The 20,311-nt window shown below is 41.4% G+C and overlaps 3 protein-coding genes across 4 annotated transcripts; 2 read left to right on the top strand and 1 right to left on the bottom strand.

Moving 5' to 3' along the window:
* The first annotated feature begins 3 nt into the window (after positions 1-3).
* uqcc2 (ubiquinol-cytochrome c reductase complex assembly factor 2) lies at positions 4-1,645 on the top strand. The gene is made up of 4 exons (XM_069690657.1): positions 4-192; positions 619-693; positions 1,311-1,377; positions 1,468-1,645. Exons 1-4 carry the CDS (start codon positions 55-57, stop codon positions 1,575-1,577), a joined length of 390 nt encoding a protein of 129 aa, XP_069546758.1. The 5' UTR covers positions 4-54; the 3' UTR covers positions 1,578-1,645.
* A 1,072-nt stretch (positions 1,646-2,717) lies between these two features.
* On the bottom strand, positions 2,718-4,828 carry tspo (translocator protein). Its single transcript, XM_069690658.1, has 4 exons — positions 4,578-4,828; positions 3,287-3,462; positions 3,055-3,193; positions 2,718-2,935 (listed from the first exon to the last, which is right to left on the bottom strand). Exons 2-4 carry the CDS (start codon positions 3,457-3,459, stop codon positions 2,762-2,764), a joined length of 486 nt encoding a protein of 161 aa, XP_069546759.1. The 5' UTR covers positions 3,460-3,462; positions 4,578-4,828; the 3' UTR covers positions 2,718-2,761.
* Positions 4,829-11,263: 6,435 nt separating this feature from the next.
* frs3 (fibroblast growth factor receptor substrate 3) lies at positions 11,264-18,926 on the top strand. 2 transcript variants are annotated; one of them, XM_069690641.1, is made up of 8 exons: positions 11,264-11,683; positions 12,688-12,742; positions 12,884-13,009; positions 13,132-13,220; positions 13,429-13,615; positions 14,226-14,387; positions 15,985-16,106; positions 16,189-18,926. In XM_069690641.1, exons 4-8 carry the CDS (start codon positions 13,155-13,157, stop codon positions 17,482-17,484), a joined length of 1,833 nt encoding a protein of 610 aa, XP_069546742.1. In that variant the 5' UTR covers positions 11,264-11,683; positions 12,688-12,742; positions 12,884-13,009; positions 13,132-13,154; the 3' UTR covers positions 17,485-18,926. The 2 variants fall into 2 exon arrangements, with proteins under 2 accessions (XP_069546742.1, XP_069546741.1); XM_069690640.1 differs by having other exon boundaries at positions 11,264-12,742.
* Positions 18,927-20,311: the final 1,385 nt, after the last annotated feature.

The raw sequence follows: 20,311 nt of genomic DNA, 5'->3' as shown, positions 1-20,311 counted from the left end.
GATAGAGCTCAAACTTCCAGGGGCGGTCTCGGTTGCCTGTTACATGCTCCCAAGATGTCTGCGACCAGGTACCGCCGCTTTCTCAAGCTGTGCGAGGAATGGCCCCGAGATGAAACGAAGAAAGCCCGGGATCTGGGAACGTTTCTGCGGCAGAGAGTCGCTTCTTCATTCCGCGAGGGTGAAAACACGCAGGTAATAGTTGAATTAGCCCCCGCAGCGCACACGGCCTTCCGTCTGCGAGCACCTGGACCCAGCCAAGAGGACAAGCGCGAGTTATTAATCCCGACATCGGCCGGCCCCCCTGCCGGCCCTGCATGTTCGTTGATGCCCGCGAAGTAGAAAACACGAAACTTGGAAACTAAAGTAGAAACGCGACAACTTTTAGCTCCATTTATCAGCCGTTCATCATTACTGGTGAGATGCAGGTGCAGGTTCCCGCACAGTAGGAGCAAATAACATGCGGAACCAATATTTGGTTGACCTCTAAAGTTACTTTATTTTATTTTTTATTTTTTTACTCCGGAGAGTAAACTTTTGCTCAAAACGGATGTTGATTAAACGCATTAACCCAACAATTGCATATTGTTCTTTACATTTGAATTGCTTTTTGCCCACCAGATCTCGGATCCAGAGAAATGTGACCAGATGTTTGAAAGTTTGGCTCGCATTAATGGCAACCTATACAGACAACGAGTAAGTATTTATTTACATATCTCTTGCGTGCTGCACTAATCGTGTCTGCTACATCCTCACATTGTAATGTCAAGTCAGCACCCCCTTTTTTTTTTTTTTCCTCTTTCTCCCACTATATGCCTCAGGTGAAAGACAACATCTCTTAGCTGATGCTCTTTGTTCACAGGAAGTGCATCAACTGACGAAAAACCTATACCTAGTTACCTTTTCTATGATGAGGAGACAAAGGTCTCATTCGTGTTTTATGTAAAAGCTTATCACGTTAATGTCAGCGATTCACTTTTATATTTTAAAACTATAAAGGTCGCAAACAATTCACCTGAGACCCAAAGAGACCGACAGGTGGTTTGTTTGCATCTCCGGTGTTTCTTCGTCACCGTTTTGTCGCATTACCGAAATGTTGACGCGTCCTGCTCTCCAGTGAGATAACATGGGAAATATGCAGAAAATGGACAGTTTGACTTTTTTTTTAATATTCTGTCACTCCAAAATTGACACCATCAATTTTAAAATCATATTCAAATGCATCGTTTTTTGTTTTTTTTTGTCTGCTGCTGCAGAAAATCAGTAAAATGTACTAAGAGACTTTCAGTGCAGATGTCTTTGTTTTTGTTTAGTTTCCTCGTGTGAGAGACACGAGCTTCACTGGAGTCACGGTGGAAGAGTGTAAAATGCTTTTGTCAGGTATGAACTCAAAATCACTCACGCACTGTACATTTCTGACTATTTACTGAACATAACTGTTGCAGTAACTTCTCCTTTTTCATGTCACAGGAAGTATGCAACAGATGGATGAGGAAAAAAAGGGTTTGTGGAAGACGTTAATGTCAAAATTCTCCTCCAAATCACCAGAAGACGCTCCAGAGAAAGCACCAGAAAAATAATTGTCTTCTCTTCACTTTTTCTTTTCTTGTCACTTGTATAGAAATAAAGTTTATTGTTGTTCTCTTTATGGGCTGTTGTTATTTTTGTGAATCTATTGCAGATTTACAACGTGTGCAAATATTTAACTGTACAGCCTGCAGCTTTGTAAAATAAAAGAACTCGTAAGAGTATTTTCCCCTCTACAAGAGTTTTATATTTTGTTTGTTAATTGCCATCTTTAAAAAAAAAAAATAGTTAAATTTAATGGGAACTTTCGCTGTAGCCAAGGAACAAGTGTTTTTAATGTTTGTTCCTTTCTAACAAAGGATCTGTTAACATACAAGCTAGATGCTTTTGAAGTTTTAACCTCTCATGAACTCCAGAATTTACTCAAAAAATGAAAAAAAAAAAAAAAAAAAGGTGGTACAATTATCCTGTAACTAATGTTATTCTTATACAGATCCAAACACATTAAAAACACATTTAAGGAAAATGTTCTAAAATAATATTTTCACCACAATTAGTAATATATGCTAGTAACTTATAATTAACATGTTTGAACTGATTTTTAAAGTTACTTTGTATTATTTTCTATTATGGGCGATCAAACTGATTAGCGATTTATGGAGCAACTACAAAACAACGCTTTCTTCATTATAAATTCACACTTGCATTCTTCATATAAAAGAAAATTCTATTTGACTCTATATTCCAAAAAAAAAAAAAAAAGCAAAAAAAAATATTCTAATTGACAGACATTTTCATTCATTTTATTGATGTGGCAGGATCTTTACTGCTATTTTGCATCCACCGTTGATATTGATGAAACACTGGTAGCTTTCTAAGAGCTTTCTATAGGCGCATTTTTTTTTTTTTCTATTTGGGTAACGAAACCATGAAAAATATTTATCAGAAGCAGGTCGCTGTACGGTTGAACTCATCACACACAGAACGCCACCAACTCAGGTGCTGCAGAGGACCAGAATCTGCTGCGCAAACTCTTGACAACACTATTTTTAAATGACAATACATTTTGTATAGGTCTATGACAAGCCGATATTGTACTACCCAACCCTCCCGATATCATCTGGATAATAAAACCAAAAGCTCAACGGTAAAACTGTGCTGAAATCTCCTTCAAAAATAACTTCATGTAATGATTCAGAATTGATGTGGTTTATTGAAAGCTGGCAGGGATGTCCCCCTACTCTTCTTTTGTCTCAGGGTTGTCTCTCCATACGCAGTAGTTGAGGCAGGTGGCGAGGCACAGCCAGGACAGGTAGGGCGCCATGAGCAGGGTGGCAGTGCGGCTGATGGAATACCAAGACACCATGGTGGCTCCGACAGTCCCAGTGAGAAGCACGATGTCAATGAGTCCCTGAATTGGGCACAGAGAGCTTATGTACAGCAATGTCGAACACTAAGCCGTCACACTCCTGACACTCCCCAATTGCTGTCCTAAAAAGTAAATCATTGCATTTACGTGTGAAACTTTACCCATTTCAGCTTGTGTGCGCCAAAGAAAATAGGAGTCCAGGCCCAGTTCAGAGCCAGCTGCAGCCCATAAAGTCCCAGCGGGACCAGAGCCTCCTCAGTGAAACCTCCGAGCTCCTTCCATACCAGGAAGGAGCCGTAGCTGCGCGGCAAGAATTCAAAAACAAAAAACAAAAGATCATTTCGATAAGCGGCGTGCTTCACAGACTAGTATTCAGTCAGGATAGCCTCTTACCCCATGCCCGTGTACAGACACGTCCACACTACAGGGAACGCTGCATTTGGTGGGCGCCACGATGGTTTCTGCAGGGTCGGGTACCAGGTCTTCACGTGTTTGCGTGTGATGAAGCCGCCGTAGAACCCTCCCAGATGCGGCAGGGCGGTCATCCCAAGCATTGGCAGCCACATGTTCTGAGATAAGCGCAGGATACGTTAAAGGTGTTCCAGGCTCTGCTGGGGTTGGGCGTTAATAGACCGAAGCGTTTTCCCACACAGCTGCCTCCGTTTAGGCCGCGTTTCAAACTTTAGAAGCTTCACTTCATTTTGTTAAAAGGTGTGGTAAGGGACTTCTTTTTTTTTTAAATGGTAAAATAGGCGTTAAATGGCTCTACGTTCTGACAGCCGGCACTCATTCAAATAAACGGGATAAACAAAAGGACTAAAAACACCTCTCGGTGTAACACAATAAGTGTTTCTAATGAACTGCAAGTGGAGCCTGCATATAGTTTTGACTGGTTTTTTGTTGTTGTTGTTTTGTTTTCAAAGCAAGAGTTGATAAATAATAACTTATGATTTTTTTTTTTTTTTTTTTTTGAATATCAATTGTGTGTTGCATCTAGACAGAGAAGATGGTCCAGGCCGTTATACTCAGCACAAATGAGCTTAGTGCAGTTGTATCAATAAACATTTATACCGGTTGTTAAGTAACGAGGAACTGCAGCGCAGATATGTCTATCTGAGGTGTGCCAGATACAGGCTGTTTGAAATGTTCTATGCCCCCCCCCCCCCCCAAGAAGATGCCTATCTGGATACTGGGTCATTGTTTTCACCTTTCACTCATGTGAACCTGCTATTGATAATATGAAACTTGAAATGTTTCTGAAAGTTCATTTCCATGCCGACTTGAATAGGAAAAACAAAACAAATATCTACAGACTTAACGGTGTTTAAATCCGCTCCAAAAAACAACAACCCTGTGCATCAATACGCCTCAGCACAAGGTTCACGCGTCGGCCGGCCAAACCGTGCAAGGGGCAGACACGCCCGGCGGTTTATGCAATTCAAAAATTACGAAACCGCTTTCAACGCGACAGCAAAAGACGCAAAAATATAACGCGAATGCCTGAACGCCAAATACATTCTTTGGGGAGACTTAAAAGACGTCATTGAATGCGCCCGGGTCAAATTTCCGTCAGCATCAAAGTAAAGTTAAAGATGATTTTTTTTTTTTTTTTTATTTATTTTTTTACTGCGGTATTGAAGTTGACGGTCATGGTTTGTGAGCTGTGCCGAGTTTAAAGACTTACCGTTCACTCACTCAGCTGTCGCTCCCTCCGCGCGGTATGTAGAGTACGTACGCAGTGCTGCGGACTAACGCTGTGCACAGGCGGCCAAATCCTCAGGCACGCTGCTACGTTGGTGATATAGTTTTTTGGGGGTCGGTCGGGCGGGCGGGCAGGGCTGTCTTATCGGCGCGGTCAGTACGACCCGCTCCTGATATCCAACCCCTTCACAACAGTCAAGAGAGTTTGAGTCGCGCGTTCCCGGTGTCGTGCCAAAATGAAACTGGCTGTTTTTCGCGGGAGCGCGCGTTCAGCCGGTTAAAGCGGTACGGCCGGTGTTTCGGCGACCGACGGCTGCTTTCGTTGAAATCGATGCACGTCGCTTTATATCCACGATAATAGCAAAGGTGTGTCTTTGCGAAACTGCGCGGGTTCTTTTGACTGCATTTTCACAATTGTGGACGAAGAACCGTTTGCAATGTTGCTTATTTCCGCGTGCGTTTACGTGAATATAGGCAATGCTGCTTTCCATGATTTGTTGTGTGTTGGGTATGTTTCATCATGTTTGACTATTAGACTAATTGATTGTAATTCATTAAAAGAGGCCGTGTAAAATAAAGAGGTAACCTTTAACAGAATTCTCATGAGGACTGTGATTATTATTTTTTAATATATATACATACCTGCTCTGTGCCCTAGATTATGACTAATCATGTCGTTTTTAGTCGATTTAAAGCAAAATAGGGTTAGATTATGTCAGACAGATTTTAGCCCAGCCTATTTTTTGTTTTGTTTTTTTGTACCTGCTGAAATACTTTTAAAGACCCAATATGACCAAAAACAAGATAATGCAGTTTTTCACCTGCCAAAAAGTGATTTCAGCTCCTGCCTGTTGACTGAAAGGCTGTTTCTGTCTCAAAATGCCCTGATTTCATCCATTAGAGTTATATTGGACAGAGTAGAGCTCACTCAGTCCTTTATACCTGTTTAAAATGCTTTTAGGGGCCAATCTTACCTGTAAAACACATGGGTCACATGATACATAATTATGGGCCTGGATCATTGTTATAATGCAACATAGGAATCCCTGGCTGCTGACGGTTATTTATTGCACGTTTGTAAAGTTTTTTTTTTTTTTTTTTTTTTAAGTTAAATGTCTGCATTGGATTGCCTTTTCTGGTACTTAGCTGAAATTATATAGGTGTGGCGTTTTTTGTGTGTTTTTTTTTCCCTTTCCAGTGGCGATGCAAGCAGGGTGTTATGACACGATGGAGTGTCCCATTTTAATTTTTTTTTCCTACCGTTACAGATCTCATGATCTCAAACAATACAACCGCGTTGTCAGTTAAATCAGTGAGGGTGTCGGGTCTAGGTCGGACATAGGGATTGGGCCCAAACTCTCCTCTTGACGCTCCCAGGCTGCCCTGCCTCTCGAGTCAAACAGCATGACGATTGGTCCCGAGGACAATATAAAGAGTCGACCGACGCTTTGTGACTTGTTTGGTGACTCAATAAATATGTTGTATAACGCCGCAATGTCCCAAAGGGCAAAACAAAATAGAAGCTTGGCAGTGTCTTTGCTTTCCTGCTTGGGCTGATCATTTTAACACTTCCTAGTTGCTGACTAAACACACAGCTGGTTACGTGAGGACAGCAGAGATTACAAAACTGTCAAGATAGTTACCGCCCCGCTGGTGTGAAATGGGCCGCTGGCTTTGTCAAAAGTAAAAAACCTGTTTATATATAATCGCTGAAGCAAATTTCAATAGGTTACATCTGGACTTAATAGAGAGTGTTTATCATTTTTTATATATTTCACCGTCTTTTCTCTTTTAAATCAATGTGAAACTTTTGTTTCACAAGCTGCTTCTGCTAAAAAAGAAAAGAAAAATTAGGCCTCTTCAGGGGATTTTTAATCACAATTTGATTTTTGGATTGGAGCAGGGTCCTGCCATTTCATCTCGAGGGGGTTCCCTGTCCCTGGACAGTTAAAAAAAGAACAACACAAAAAAAACATGTTTAAATTCAATTTTCTTGGCAAATCTTTTGATTAGTTTAATAGATACAATTTATGAACCTACAACACTTCCCTGTGTATTTATATTGCTATCCAAGTGTGCATCCACTGTTACTCTGTGCTGTACTCCAGTATAGTTTTGCCCAAAGGCCAGTATGTTTAAGAGGTGTGAAAGTTACGCACTGTAACATACCCGTTTGGGAGAAGGGGAACTAGGGGTCCATATCAGGGGTCCTATGGTACAACACAGGTTCGAACGCTAGCTGTACCACAATAGGCTGAGATGATTTTGGTGTGGCAGCCAGACCTACGGAGCCCCAGAGTGGCCATAGAGAGAATTTTTGTTGTTGTTGTTGTTTTTTTTTTAATAGTGTGCACGAATTACTAAATCATCTGCATCCCTCGTATTATGGCTGTCTTTAGTTAACGGCACTGTTGTTAACCTAACCACCACAGCCAGTCTGACTAATTGATGATATATTTAGGGTAGGGAGTCACACTTTTCACTCTCTCTTGTATATCTTGGGATCCATAAATCATATAGTTCTAAGTGATGTACCAAATGAAAGAGGAAAGTCTCTGGCATATTAACTGTACACATCACATTTTAAGATCTTACCGCAGAACAGAGTTATAGGCAGTCAAATAGCTAATGCGAACTTCAATTTTGCCCATATTGTGAGAAATAAACTTCTGACAAATACAAATGCAAGATTTATTTTTTTTGAACAATAGAAAGTCTGAACTAAAACGGCTAGGAAATCATCTCAAACAACCTTTAAACAGAACCATGTCTGACTCAGGCTCAAGGTTAGAAATTAAAGTTCCAGCACGCATCGGTTGTCTCGCCTGGGGGACAGTCTTTAGCGGAGCGGGTCGGTGGTTGGTGCCCGGCATCGCTGGGAAAGGGTGACATGGTGCTAATTGACACCACGGCTGGGTCACCACTGAGATGTGGCCAGGCTTTTACCGGTAGCTGCCTGTCTTGTTATCTGATCTGCTGTTAACTTTGTTTCGTACCGGGCCGGGGTACGGTAGTTAGGCAGATGTTAAAATCCTGGGCTGTACGCCTGATACATTTCCTTTCAAACTTCACCTGCCCTTAACATGAGGGTGTCAGGTGGTGTGCTGCCATTTTCTGTTTTTCTTTAATAATTCCTGACCCTCTCTTTACGCTTCCTTCTGTACAATCTTCTTTCCTCCTTCCTTTTATAAACACATTAACCCAATTGTATGTTAAATGTCATCAAACAATCCTTTGACTGCTGATTGGCCAATATTATTTAAATTAGCTACCCCTACTTATTGAACTTTCACTGGTATTATTGACAATGCCACACTTGGTACACTTTCCAAATAGTAGCTGATTAAACAATATCCCAAAGATTTACAACAGAGGCAGATTCTGTTTGTATTTGTACGCCCCAAAATCTCCCAAGACAACTTGCCCCATACTGCCATATTTGCTAACGCTTGCTAAATCTCTGGATAGCTTGGCACATGAAATTAGTAAAAGGTATAAAAAGATACTTATATTAGCTCCTCTACAAAATACAAATACATAATTTGTAATATTCCATACTAGATGAACAAAACGCATTTTTTTTTACCATGGTGTGTGAAAAACAGTTAATTTACCCTAACTTTAGTTCACAGTATCTCTGACTGCTCCCAGGCAGGAAATTGCATCAGAATAACTAAATGCACAAAAATTGGAACTAAAAGCAGTGTGACAACAAGCCCCGGTCTCCCGAACCAAAAAGGCTAATAGCTACTTGTATTGTTTTTGGCAGGTTGGATTTAATGTGAACATTATCACACATTGCATTAAATAGAACTCCACATGGCATCATGTTTAATATCTAAGATAAATACATTGAGTTATTAAAGGATTGCTATCATCGCAGCATGAGCTGTTTTCTCGTGGCGTTGATATTATTGACATAGACGTCGGGGTGTTTTCTCATTATTATGAGAATGTCAGGATGGAGAACCGGACATCGACGACCACCATCCTGAACAGAGGTGCACCGCAGGGCTGTGCGCTCAGCCCGGCCCTCTTCACCCTCTTCACCCAGGACTGTCCTCCCCCCCCACACCTACTCCTCCGACACGGTAGTGAAGTTTGCAGACGACACCACTGTTTTGGGACTCACCTCCAACGACGACGTGACGCACTGCAGACAGGAGGTCCGACATCTGGCCGAGTGGTGCTCGGACAACAACCCGGTCCTGAACACCACCAAGATCAAAGGGGTCATCGTGTACTTCAGGAGAACCAGGAAGACTGCACCCTGTCCAATCTACCTAAGTGGGGAGGAAGTGGAAAGGGTGGACAGCATCAAATTCCTGGGACTCCACGTTACTGAAGACTTCACTTGGTCCCTGAACACAACCCACCTGGTGAAGAAAGCCCAGCAGAGAACAGGAGGGAACCGGCCCGGGCGGTTAGAACAGCAGAGAGGATTGTGGGAGTTACCCTCCCTGACCTGGACACTGTGTATGCTGGCCACCTCCAGAAGAAGGCCAGCAACATCTGCAAAGACATCACACACCCGGGTCACTCTCTGTTTGTTCCCCTACCATCAGGAAAAAGATTCAGGACAATCCAAACCCAGACTAACAGGCTGAGGAACAGCTTCTTTTTTTTTACCCCCAAAGTCGTTGCCTCCATCACTCCCCCGCCTGTTTTTCCGCTTTATACCAATCATATCCATATCTGTCATTGATTAGTCAGCCTGGCTGGGATACAAGGGATGCAAAGGATTATTGTGGATCATATTGTTGGCAATATGCTAACTTTGAGGATGCTATCGACATTAAAGTTGGTCAACCGACACTTAAGGCAGGTGCAGTGGACTTCAGGCTGAGAGGAGAAAGTCTTGTGCTGTGCTGTCTCTGTAAATATCAACTTATCTCGTGCACACGAGTTAAGACATGTGCACTATTTACTACCTCGTGCGCACCAATGAATTAAACCGTGCGCACTAAAGGCTATCTCGTGGCCTCGATTTTGTAATTCATGCGCACGATTCTTTTTTTTTTTTTTTTTCCTCTCAATGGCCACTCCGGTGCTCCGTACAGACCACATTACTACAACTGCATGATGATGCACACTGACTCAAAAAGCACTGCACACACAATAATTATAGAAGCATCAGCTTTAAAATGTTGAACGAATTAGCGGCAACGTGAAACTCGAGGAAGTTGAGACTTTTCTCCAAACTTTATAAACGTTCATTTATAAACTGATTTAACCCTGGTGGGGTTTTTTTTTCCCCCCACTTTTTTCCAACTGTTTTACACTAAAAACTGAGTCGAGTGTCACTTGTTTTCCCCCCCAAAAGGGGCGGGGATGTGCCAGTTTGATCAATCCTTTTCACGAAATATACCCACGCATCGAAATCAGGAGGAGGATTTAATGCCAACATTACTTAAGTTGTCTCATGAGAAAGTTGAATGTTTCCAGATATTTGGCTATACAATCTGAAATCAAGTGGACAGAAGTTTGAAGGATTTTCTTCACAAGTCTCTTCACAAGTCTGTGAATCCAAAACCAAACCAAACAATTTAAAAAAAAAAAAAAAAAAGCACCAACAACATCAAGTACTCTATTGTACAATTAGCTTTGGGGAATGTATCAGTCTGATTCGGTGCATATTCATACTGTATATACAAATGTTGTGTGGATGATAATGTAAGTGCACGTAGGTACCAAACAACAATGTCAACACTGGTATTAGATTAGTCTCAAAACCCATGTGCATAAAAACCGGGCGCATCCATGTATGAGCGCACAGAATAATATCAACGAGCAGAAAACCATCCTCGTGAAGGAGCGTTTCTATTCTGAAAAGTGCTGTGATGAGCGCGAGCTCGACACCTCCAACAGGTTTGCAAACTACTTCACTCATTCGAATTCAAATGGACTTGTATTATTTTTGGTGTCTTTTTAATGCAAGGCACAGGCGGTTTTGAATGAACATTTCTCACACTTGCAACCAAAAAAAACCCAAAAAACAACTTTTGTAAGTTTTTGATGAACATTATTAAGTGGCTGTTCTTAATGGGAAAAGTAAATAAATAGTTTATCAGTTTAAAAACTCCACACACAACAAACAGGGAAGCAAAGCATTACAAATATTAAAAGAACTCACCTAACACTAAAGGGGTTTTGATGATGTCCGGGTGAAGGTGGTCCCCCCCCCCCCCCCACAGAGTTCAAAGATGTGGTTTTTTTGCCCCTCCTCTCCGTCTGCCAGGCAAGACACACCTTCCCTCTGTGGTCCTCCAGCGTTTCTTACCTTCTTGTCGCTCCTCTCAGCCTCGTTGTCTGGCTGTGAACTCTCACCCCAGCTGCTTGGGAAATGTCATACAGGCAGAGGCCCGTGCTGCAGTAGGGGGGCGTAATAGGAGGGGAAAAAAAAAAAAAAAAAAAATAACAACATTTTTCACTGCATCTTTTATCCGCGTCTCTGCCGTGCAAGTGCCACATTCCGTTTCCAGCAGCAGCAGCAGCCGCCGATAACTAACCGCAGTCTCAATGCTCATTTCGCGTTAGGGCTAATATATATATATATATATATATAAATATATAAAAATATATATATATATATGTATATGTATATATATATATATATATATATATATATATATATATAAATAAATATATATATAAATTCCGTGCCAGACATGTGAGTAGCAAACCATCGCTGTCGTCCTCCACTTGTCCGTTGACTGCTATGTGCTCACGCTATTGTACGACAAGAACAGATGGTCATTGAACCGTGTCGTTGTGCGTTTGGTGTCAGTGGGCTGGTTTCGTGGTTTGCATGTGCTGTGGCTCAGATCTGTGCACATTGACGGGGGCAGACGGAGCCTCGCTGTCGGCTTGTTTCAGGGGCTCTTGCGTCGGCTTGGCTAATTGAGCAAAAGGCTGTGATTTTTCAGATGTGAATAGCTCAGAGGGAGGGGGAAGCCCAAGTCGAGTCAGTTTGATAAGCGTGTACCGTAGCTTAGCTCTTTATCCCGTTCGCATTGATTTGAAGGTAACTGTGGCTTGGTGTGGCGGACGAGTCCAGCCCGGTGTCTCCAGTCAGATGTGGAGGCCCAGGTTAGAGCGCACACAATGCGTCGGTGTTGACGGGGGAAATCTGCTTGCAGGCTGTGTGACGAGCAGAAACTGAGCAGAAATCACAGGGTGATCGCAAGAAACCAGGAGATAGTGTTGTCTCCTCAGTGCAGCATTTCCTCGCAGATTTGTAAGATTGTTTTGTCTGTTTTAATAACATAATCCAGCGTGGTTTTCACTTCTGGTCTGAAGAGGCACAGCTGGAATGTTTTGACTTTTTTATTCAAGGTTGTAATTTCCATCAGTAACTTTACTTGGAAGTCACTGCACTAGTTTGATTACTATTATGCTCTTACAATATTTTGTTGTATTGGGTTTTGTCTGTGTTCACCTAACTGAAAATAGAAGATACGGCACTCATAGGTCCACTCACTAGCTTTTCAAAGTTTGTATCCATTGTAAGGGTGCTCTAATCAATCTTCCCTCAACCTCCTCTGTAAGTGTATTTGATACGGAGTACTGATGCAATGCTGGCACTCTTTTATTTCCTAAATTCTAAATCTGGTTGCCAATTAAGTTCTTTTTTTTTTTTTATAGGTATTGTAAGGTTTGTTGTTATACTAAACACTGACTCCCACTATGCTAAAATAACACTAATAAATAAAATCCCAAATAAATTTCACAAAGAGCCTGGATCGTTAGAATAAATGTCATGGCTGTAAAGTCTGTACCGACCCTGCTACTGATGTGGTGTATTGGATCGTTGCATTACTACTTTTGACTACATCTCACAGTCTTAATCTGCTATTTATGATATTTACTCTTCTGTTCAAATAATCTACAGCTTAATTACAAACTTAAAAAAAAAAAATCTTCATATTTATTGTTGCACAGTTTTGATAAGAACAAAAAAACCTAAGGAGCGGTTCCTTAGTTTTTTTTGATGATGATGATAAGCATTGGCTGTAAAGTTAAACTTTATTTATTTTTTGTTTTAAATGTGTAAATGTTTTTTGATGTTTTACATTTATCTTCTCTGTGTTTAGTAGAGAGATGACAGGAAATAAGTGGAAGAGGAAGAGGAAGAATGATATGCAACAGGTTCAGATTCTTACATCCTTTGTTCAGGATGCATGCTTTTTTGTTGTTGTTGCTAAAATGACTTTGACTCCTGGTTGCATGCGAGGTTTGTGGAATGAAACACGTCCTCTGCCTAACCCTGAATGTCTCTCGTGGTTTCAGGGGGGAGAGCCTTAATCTTCTCTTGAAGATGTCAGTCCTTAAAACTACCTGGCTTGTGATGCCGATGCCCAGTAGAAGATCCTGGGATTGAGACGTATATCCCTTTACACTGATGGCCTGGACTGAGTAAGAAGTTTGAGTGTGAAGTACACACTTTCAGTCTTATTTTGTCTGTGTTGCATATATTGCTTTAAGTTAATGACATTGGTAAGAGCTGTAGGTGACGGTGTTGGCATCCTCCATGTCAGGTTTCAGCTGGCCTGCTGAAGCTATGGGGAGCTGTTGGAGCTGTCTGTACAGAGACCCCATCCGAGACAACCATCTCACCAAATTTAAGGTCAGTCATCCCCAAATAATTTCAAATACAACATGTCTTCAGTTCCGTCTTGTATTTCTGTGCTTGTAATCACTTACACAACATCGTTAATACTGTTTGGTTTTCTGTGCAATTCAGCTGTAATGAACTGATGTATTTTCCAGTGTATTTCAGTTCTCTGCACTCACACCCTCCTCTCTTTATGCCGGGTTGTTTCTCCCTGTACTAGGTCACCAATGTGGACGATGAGGGCAACGAGCTGGGCTCTGGGATCATGGAGCTCACCCAGACCGAGCTCATTCTTCACACACGGAAGAGAGACGCCATCCGGTGGCCGTATCTCTGCCTGCGTCGCTACGGCTACGACTCCAATCTGTTTTCTTTTGAGAGTGGCCGCCGCTGTCAGACTGGACAGGGTGGGCAACATTTTCTATGATGATGATTAGGTTTTTTTGCAGGTGACCAATCAGAGCGCTAAGTGGGTGTACACGAAGAGATTGACAGATTCAAAAGGTTGAAGTAATGGTCAGGTGTATAAAAGTCAGTGTACGCATCACATGGTGTAAGAGCTATGACTGGTGTCACCTGTTACGCATCTTGCCAAGTTGAGGCAAGAATTTATGGCTCTGTGACTGTAATTGGATGCTGTAATCATCCAAGAAAATATTATCATGAAGTCTGGTCTTGGCTTAAATATTAGTCATAACTGTGTTACACATTTGCTGGTTTACTTGTTTTAATGGATGTACTTAAGCAACGAAAGATGTAAAATAGAAAATAGCCAGACAGAACAGTTCCTTTTAAAAAGAATTGGTGAAATATAAATGGAAAACTCAGTACTAAAAGTTACATTTAATTGACAATTAATTAATGTAATGCGTTATCAGCATTTACAAATCATATGTAACCATCTATCCTTTCATGAGCTGTGTTTTTTTTTTTTATTTTTTTTAACTTGATATTTTGATTGCATTATTGGTTGTTGATTGCACCCTGACAATGTAGTCATTTTGCTCATTTCTTTAGGAATCTTTGCATTCAAATGTTCCCGGGCGGAGGAAATCTTCAATCTGCTCCAGGAGCTGATGCAATGTAACAGCATCAACGTAGTGGAGGAGTCGATGATGATGAGTCGCAGTGGCCACACACCAGAGATGGAAATGTCTCGCACACCACAGACTCCCAACAGTGAGTCACACACACACACACACACACACACACACACACACACACACACACACACACACACACACACACACACACACACACACACACACACACACACACACACACACACACACACAAAGTAAAGGAGTCTGCGCAATTAAACACTTGATTTGAGTTTAATTGTCAAACTTGTATGCAGCAATACAGCAATAATTTGGCTGAATTGTGTAAGTTATTAATAGACACAGGTCAGAGTGAGTCAGCGATATAAAGGTATTTAAGTAAAACCTGGTGGAGCTTTAGAGTTAGCACGTCAGCCTGAAGACATCCACTTCAGATAGCCAGTGAAGGTTGGTTAACAAGTTTATGACTGGACTGTGAGACAATGATAACACTGAGAAATTACTTGGGACAGTCTTTTAGACATAGTACTCATGTATAAATAAATCCTAGTTTAAATGTATTAAAATCTGACACATCGTCAGAGCCTATATTTGTTTTTAATGTTGTTGTTTTTTTAATTCAGCATCTGGTTTAGTTTAAGTTGCTTCTGTTTGACCACAGGTACAAAGTGACAACATGCAGGGCAACTAGTCTCATTTGTCCCAGCTACCTTTAGTCCTTTAAATAACTTGAATGACTCGGTGTGCTGTTTTAATTGTTCGATTATTATTGTTTTCCCGATGGTTGTCTTATTACGGCTGACTGCAAAAAAAGGGTTCTTCAGGGGTGTGGGGAGACCAAAACAGAGATGAATAGAGCACCTGTCGGACATGTATTCATCAGGTGGCCAGATGCATGACTCCGAATAAACAATGATGTTACTCTGCAACTGCTGGAGTGCTGCAAATAAGAAACTGTTTGCTTAACAAGCTAACCATATCAACTTGACAGTTTCCACTGCCCTCAAGTGGTAAAAAACAACAACTCCTTACTGCAGGTTTAATCAAAGAAGAGACATTCACTATTGCAGTGACATCTTTTCTCATTCAGCACTTTAAAACATAGAGCAGTCAGAAAAACGTTGTTTCCATGTAGCGATTTTGTCAGAGAAGGGGAGGACCTTGTAATTAAAGTTGCATCATTTCACCTTCATAATACACCCACATATCGTCTGGGTAAACCTTTTTTATACATTTCAAACAAAATGCTTCTGAAAATAGATTTGACTGTCTGTGGCTAGAAAGTCAAGTGTTTGACATGGCAACAGTGTCCACGCTGGCAGGCAGGATTTCTTCCTACTGTAATTCTGCATTATTTTGTTGCCTTGGTTGATGGTAGTGGTTGCAGACAGGACTGCTCCTGGTCTTAGAAGGGTTGCTTTGGTGTGGATACATTTAAAAAAAATAATTTGTATTTGGTTTCATATCCTTGTGGCTGTAATTGCTGCATTTGCTCATTAAAATACAGAAAATGGGAACCTAAAATTGCGCCAAGTTTTTCTGTACACATGGTATTCCACTGTAGTGACAGGAAAAATAACTGAATTTTGTCATATAGTGTGACATTATAATTTAGTTGAAATGATTTAAGACCCATTGGGGAGAATTATCTTATCTTATCTATTATCTTATCTCTTTGCCTATGTCTTTACTTTCATCATTATAAATGTTTGCAGCTCCAGCATTTCCTGTCCAGGCTTTCCCCAATGGGTACCCTGGTTATCCAATCAGAGGTGATTCCTCCCAACCCTCTCTTGTTGATGAACATGGGCATAGCCTCATGGGTTTGGAAGACCAGGTAAGACCTATCCATGCAGTTTAGAGTTCACCTTATCTGTGCCAAGTCACAGTTTGATCTTGTTTCTGTTTTCCTCTAACAGACCCACACCTATGTGAATACTGTAAGTATGGAGGGGGATCTCTCTATGCGTCACTGTGTGCACGCTTTACCTGAAGTACGGCCCAGCACTTTCCCTGAAACATCAAGGGGAGCCATGCCTGGCGGGGGCCAAGGAAATCCACAGTCCAACATGCGGTGCTGTCCCCTGGAGGAACATAAAGATCCTCAGGTGTTCTTGCAGCCGTCCTCACAGGAGGTCAAATTCATGCTTGGCCCCACTCCAGCACAACGCCATCTGCTGGAGCGAGAGAGAGAGCGGCATGGGCACAACCCTCACAACCTTCAGCCAGTAGAGGGTGCAGCAGGCTCGGAGACGGAAGGAGATGAGCCCTCTATGCACCTGTGCAACCCTCACTCCTATCACCATTTCCATCACCACGCGCATCGGCACGAGCACCCAGACGGCTGCCAGAGTGGCGAGCTCACCTACGAGAACATCAACGGCCTGCGGATCAGCCGGAAGCAGCGTCTGAGTCCCAGCAGTGTGTCGCAGTCTGTGGGTTCGAGTAGCAGCAGCAGCACTGGGGACAGCCACTCCCACTCCCTCCTGCACGCCCACGGCCCGTCATCCCTACCCCCGCAGGGCTACGGCTGTGAGAGGGGCATGGGTGGAGGTCATCGTCGGACAGCTCTGCTTAACTACGAGAACCTGCCCTCTCTGCCCCCGGTGTGGGAGTACAGAGCTCTGCAGCGGGATGATGAGCAGGAAGAGGAAGATGATGATCAGGATGAAGAGGAATATGAAGAAGAAGAGGAAGACTTCGATGAATATGAGTTCTCAGAAGGCCCTGGGACACCCAATGGGTACCACCAGGACAGCAGGGGCATCCACAGAGATGCCCTGCAGAACTATGTCAACACAGAGCAGGTCCAGCCTCCGCGGCTTCGACACGCCTGCCCGCCGCATCCACAGCCGTGTCAGCCTGACAGAGGGGGGGGAATATTTAGCTTTGATTTCCGCAGACGATCGAGGTCAGGGGTTGGAGGCTGTGAGCACAGCCATATGCCTCCATCGCGGCAGCTGAATTACATCCAGGTGGACCTGGAGGGAGAACCTCCCTGCCAAGCCCTCAGCAGTGGGGGTGCCCAGACCCAGCCACAGCACCAGCGCCCACCACCCAAAAAATGTGGTCCGCAGGCACCGCGGCGCAGTGAATGCTACGCAGTCATTGACATAAAGAAGACTGCTGCCATGTCCAACCTGCAGAAAGCTCTGCCCAGGGATGATGGGACTTCCAGAAAGACTCGCCACAACAGCACAGACCTGCCTCTGTAAACGGTGTTCAAACTGAAGAGGAACGATGAAGACAGATGAAGGCTTATCCTCATCTTAGCACACTGGACCCTTCACTGTCATCCATCCATTCAACTGTCGGGCTGACTAATACAGTACAGGTACCTAATTAGAAACTCACTGAAACCTATCTGTGCATATGAAAGAAAATGAGAAATCTCTGAGGAGAATTTGCCATTTTATTCTGTGTTATTTATCAGATTTTTGGTGTGAAGCGCTCTTGAGAAATCTGCAGTTTTTACTGCAAATACTGTTTGCTGGATATATGGATATTTATATGTAAGCCTAAGGTCTCATATATATGTGTATGTATGTATGTATGTATATATATATATATATATATATATATATATATATATATATATATATATATGTGTATATATGTGACTTTACGCTGAGCTATGACTAAACAGAGAGCAGACAGCTCTGTTTTCAGTGGAAGAAGTCATGGCCATATTGTATACGCAAATTTTAATTCTCAAAACCATCTACAATCACAAATGTTACTGTTCCCATCATTAACTTCCTTTACATCCATGCAATTTTTTTTTTTTACTTAAATACTATGAGCGTCAGAGATCTGACCCTCATTTCAGACGACATAGAGAAGTTGTTGGCGTAAAGGAAGGTTAATGGTTCCTCCCAGATGCTGGCCAATGTTCATACCTCATCACAAGCACTTAAGTCTAATGTTGTGGCTTAGTAAAAGAGACCATTATTTGTTACTGTATGCCTATAGAGCATTTTGCACACAATCCTATGGAATTGTATTTTATCATATTTAAGAAATCATTTCGTCCTAATCCGAGTTGAAAAATGGGATTAAATGAACCAAGCAGATTGTGATATTGGGAGAATTGTACTAAACTGAACGATGGTAAAAGTAGCACACATGGATTCAAATGAGATTTTGACTCCCAACATGCAGCAGTTGAAAAAGTAGCATATCATCATCGATCACACCTCCTGGGTATCATCCCAGACCTGCAGGAGGTTCACGCTTGTCACGTTGCACTTTTGACCCGTGGCCACTGAAACGCTCTTTGCCACTACTCCTGCGCTGCTGGAGCTCCAGGTTGTGTCCTTTTTCCTAAAACAGGGGGCCAAATATTTAATGGACATCCTTCGTCAGCAGTGTAGATCGGGTTTATTTAAATGTTCTTGATGGAGACATCGATAACCTCAAATAGTGGCATTAAGCTATAACCTCACACAAAACGTGCTGAGTCTATAATTTGTCAGTTACCAGGTGTGAATGATCTGTTTAAAGGGTAATCAAGTATGTTGTAAAGTCAAGCCGTGATGATTTTTGAGAGGCTATTTATCAATCTTCTTAAGTCAGATATTTATTTATTTATTTCATATTTATTTACTCGTTCTTTTTTTTTTCTTTTTTTTAATAAAGTTGTACTAATTTTGTTTTCCATGTGATGACCAGCGTTTTGTAGTCCAGTTGGTAATATGGAGACCAAAGTTTCACCTCAAAATTATCACTGGACACTGGTGTATTACTGTTATAACTGTGCTTAATTATATTTAAAAAAAAGAAAAAAAAAGGAAAGACTGTATGTATATTTTAAGTGCCAAAATTTAATTGAAAACTGTATAATAAATAAAATCAAACGTGCCATTAGGATTTTTAGAAAACTGTAGGACAGAAAGGTATAAAATGATAACAGTCGGGGGACAAAGTTTAAAAAATAATCCATCTTTATGAGGATAATACAAACTAAAATAATACAAACTGCACATTCCACCTCATCCACATTGACAGCCATTTCGGAGGGAGATGTAAGAATGATGATCTTGTAGTCTGATAATCACTGTTAGGGTGGTTTTATGCTGCTACGTGTACATACTAACAGTAGCCCATGTAAGCTACAGGTACTTGTCAAAATGAAAAATGATGTGATGTCAGATCTTTTACCATATTTGTTAATAGAAGTAGCATTGTTCTGTTCTCCTGAGGTTATTTCTGAGCGATGAAAATGTCACGTTCCATTTCAGAGAATGTTTCATTTGGCTGAACCTTCATTTCATTGAGATAGGTTTTTTTTTCTGACTGTCTGGTAGGAATAGTAATGGAAGCACAGGCCCACTAAAGCTGTCACCTTTTTGTTAAGCGCTCACATCAGGTTGATATTTTCAGCTGATTGAGGAGGGTCAGGTGTTCTGGGTTTACACGCGTGTAGGCCTTCAAACGATGATGTATTGTGGCATTTAGCTGAAGTTGACCTTTTTTTTTTTTTTTAACATTGATCACGAGGATATGATGATTAAATACAAATGATCAATTTCTGATAAGCAGATACAATATTTTTTATTATAATGAATTTGGTTTCAGCACTACCCGAGTCCCAAATAATCTATTGTTTTGAAAAATAATAATTGGCATTTTATGGCTTCTCTGATGTTTAGTCATTAAAATGTGATAAAGTAATGGAAAATACTATCCCAGTTTCCCACATCCCACTGTACCATCTTTAAATGTCAAGTTTTTTTCTCCTCTGTTTGTTGTACAGACGACATTTGAAAGCCCAAAAATAGTCAGTGTACAATGATTTTCTCTGTTCAAACAAAGAAAAGCAGTAAATCCTGTCATTTGAGAAGCTGTTTCTAGCAAATGTTTGGGATTTTTGCTTTTAAAAAAAAATTACAATTTTTTTTATCAGTTATCAAAACAACATATATATATAAAATCTATTACTAATTTCTAAATCAGGGATAAAAAGGCTTTCATTCAATGGTTTTGTCAGACAGAAACCAATAATTATTTTCATTATCTATCACTCTTGCAGTCTCTGTCAAA

This window comes from Brachyistius frenatus, unplaced genomic scaffold (genome assembly GCF_029030835.1).
Source record: "Brachyistius frenatus isolate BFR_SWC_R1_liver_20210118 unplaced genomic scaffold, ASM2903083v1 Contig_10, whole genome shotgun sequence".
Classification (NCBI taxonomy): domain Eukaryota; kingdom Metazoa; phylum Chordata; class Actinopteri; family Embiotocidae; genus Brachyistius; species Brachyistius frenatus.
This window is presented reverse-complemented; position numbering and strand designations above follow the sequence as displayed.

Excerpts from the sequence above, each read along its gene's own strand:
- uqcc2 (XM_069690657.1), top strand. The coding sequence starts at position 55 with ATGTCTGCGACCAGGTACCGCCGCTTTCTCAAGCTGTGCGAGGAATGG. Across the intron at positions 193-618 it reads GCGAGGGTGAAAACACGCAG|ATCTCGGATCCAGAGAAATG; the intron begins GTAATAGTTGAA and ends TTTGCCCACCAG. Across the intron at positions 694-1,310 it reads GCAACCTATACAGACAACGA|TTTCCTCGTGTGAGAGACAC; the intron begins GTAAGTATTTAT and ends GTTTTTGTTTAG.
- frs3 (XM_069690641.1), top strand. The coding sequence starts at position 13,155 with ATGGGGAGCTGTTGGAGCTGTCTGTACAGAGACCCCATCCGAGACAAC. Across the intron at positions 13,221-13,428 it reads ACCATCTCACCAAATTTAAG|GTCACCAATGTGGACGATGA; the intron begins GTCAGTCATCCC and ends TCCCTGTACTAG. Across the intron at positions 13,616-14,225 it reads CCGCTGTCAGACTGGACAGG|GAATCTTTGCATTCAAATGT; the intron begins GTGGGCAACATT and ends TCATTTCTTTAG.
- tspo (XM_069690658.1), bottom strand. The coding sequence starts at position 3,459 with ATGTGGCTGCCAATGCTTGGGATGACCGCCCTGCCGCATCTGGGAGGG. Across the intron at positions 3,194-3,286 it reads TGTCTGTACACGGGCATGGG|CTACGGCTCCTTCCTGGTAT; the intron begins GTAAGAGGCTAT and ends CTTGCCGCGCAG. Across the intron at positions 2,936-3,054 it reads GCGCACACAAGCTGAAATGG|GGACTCATTGACATCGTGCT; the intron begins GTAAAGTTTCAC and ends TGCCCAATTCAG.